The 390-nt window shown below is 67.7% G+C and overlaps 1 protein-coding gene across 1 annotated transcript in view; it reads right to left on the bottom strand.

Moving 5' to 3' along the window:
• CUL9 (cullin 9) overlaps positions 1 to 390 on the bottom strand; it is a gene marked incomplete at both ends in the record, with an annotated part of 16,943 nt that overhangs the window by 16,007 nt on the left and 546 nt on the right. Inside the window, 2 exons of the mRNA XM_010133350.1 lie at positions 7 to 19; positions 86 to 308. Of these exons, the coding sequence (XP_010131652.1) occupies positions 7 to 19; positions 86 to 308 (236 nt within the window). The remainder of the gene's footprint in view (positions 1 to 6; positions 20 to 85; positions 309 to 390) is intronic.

Here is a 390-nt window from a genome sequence, read left to right as displayed (position 1 = left end):
CCCAACCCTCCGGCACCTGCTGCCCACAGCCAGGAAGAGGCTGCTGCAGCACAGCTCCTGTCGTCCCCACCTCCCTGGGGGGCACCTCCCAGGGCCCCGCACCACAGCGAGACCTTCACAGGGTACAGCAAGGAGCAGCCCAATGCTCCCGCAGGGCCCCAGGGCCTGAACAGCCCATGCAGGACTCACCGCATTGAGCTCGGTTCTGATGGTGGCCACGCTGTCTCCTCCCAGCACCACAACACGGGCTGGCATGTAGCTGGAGTCCTCGCTGGCCACCAGCATGCTCATCTCCCTGCAGCACAGCAAACACGGGGCTGCCCGGCAGTCCCCACCTCCCTGCTCCGGCCCCTGCCAGCCCCACACACTGCTGCCCGCATCCAGCAACCC

Source organism: Buceros rhinoceros, unplaced genomic scaffold (assembly GCF_000710305.1).
Source record: "Buceros rhinoceros silvestris isolate BGI_N320 unplaced genomic scaffold, ASM71030v1 scaffold14063, whole genome shotgun sequence".
NCBI classification, from domain to species: Eukaryota; Metazoa; Chordata; class Aves; order Bucerotiformes; family Bucerotidae; genus Buceros; species Buceros rhinoceros.
The sequence above is the reverse complement of the archived record's forward strand: the minus strand, read 5'-3'. Positions and strand labels throughout refer to the sequence as shown.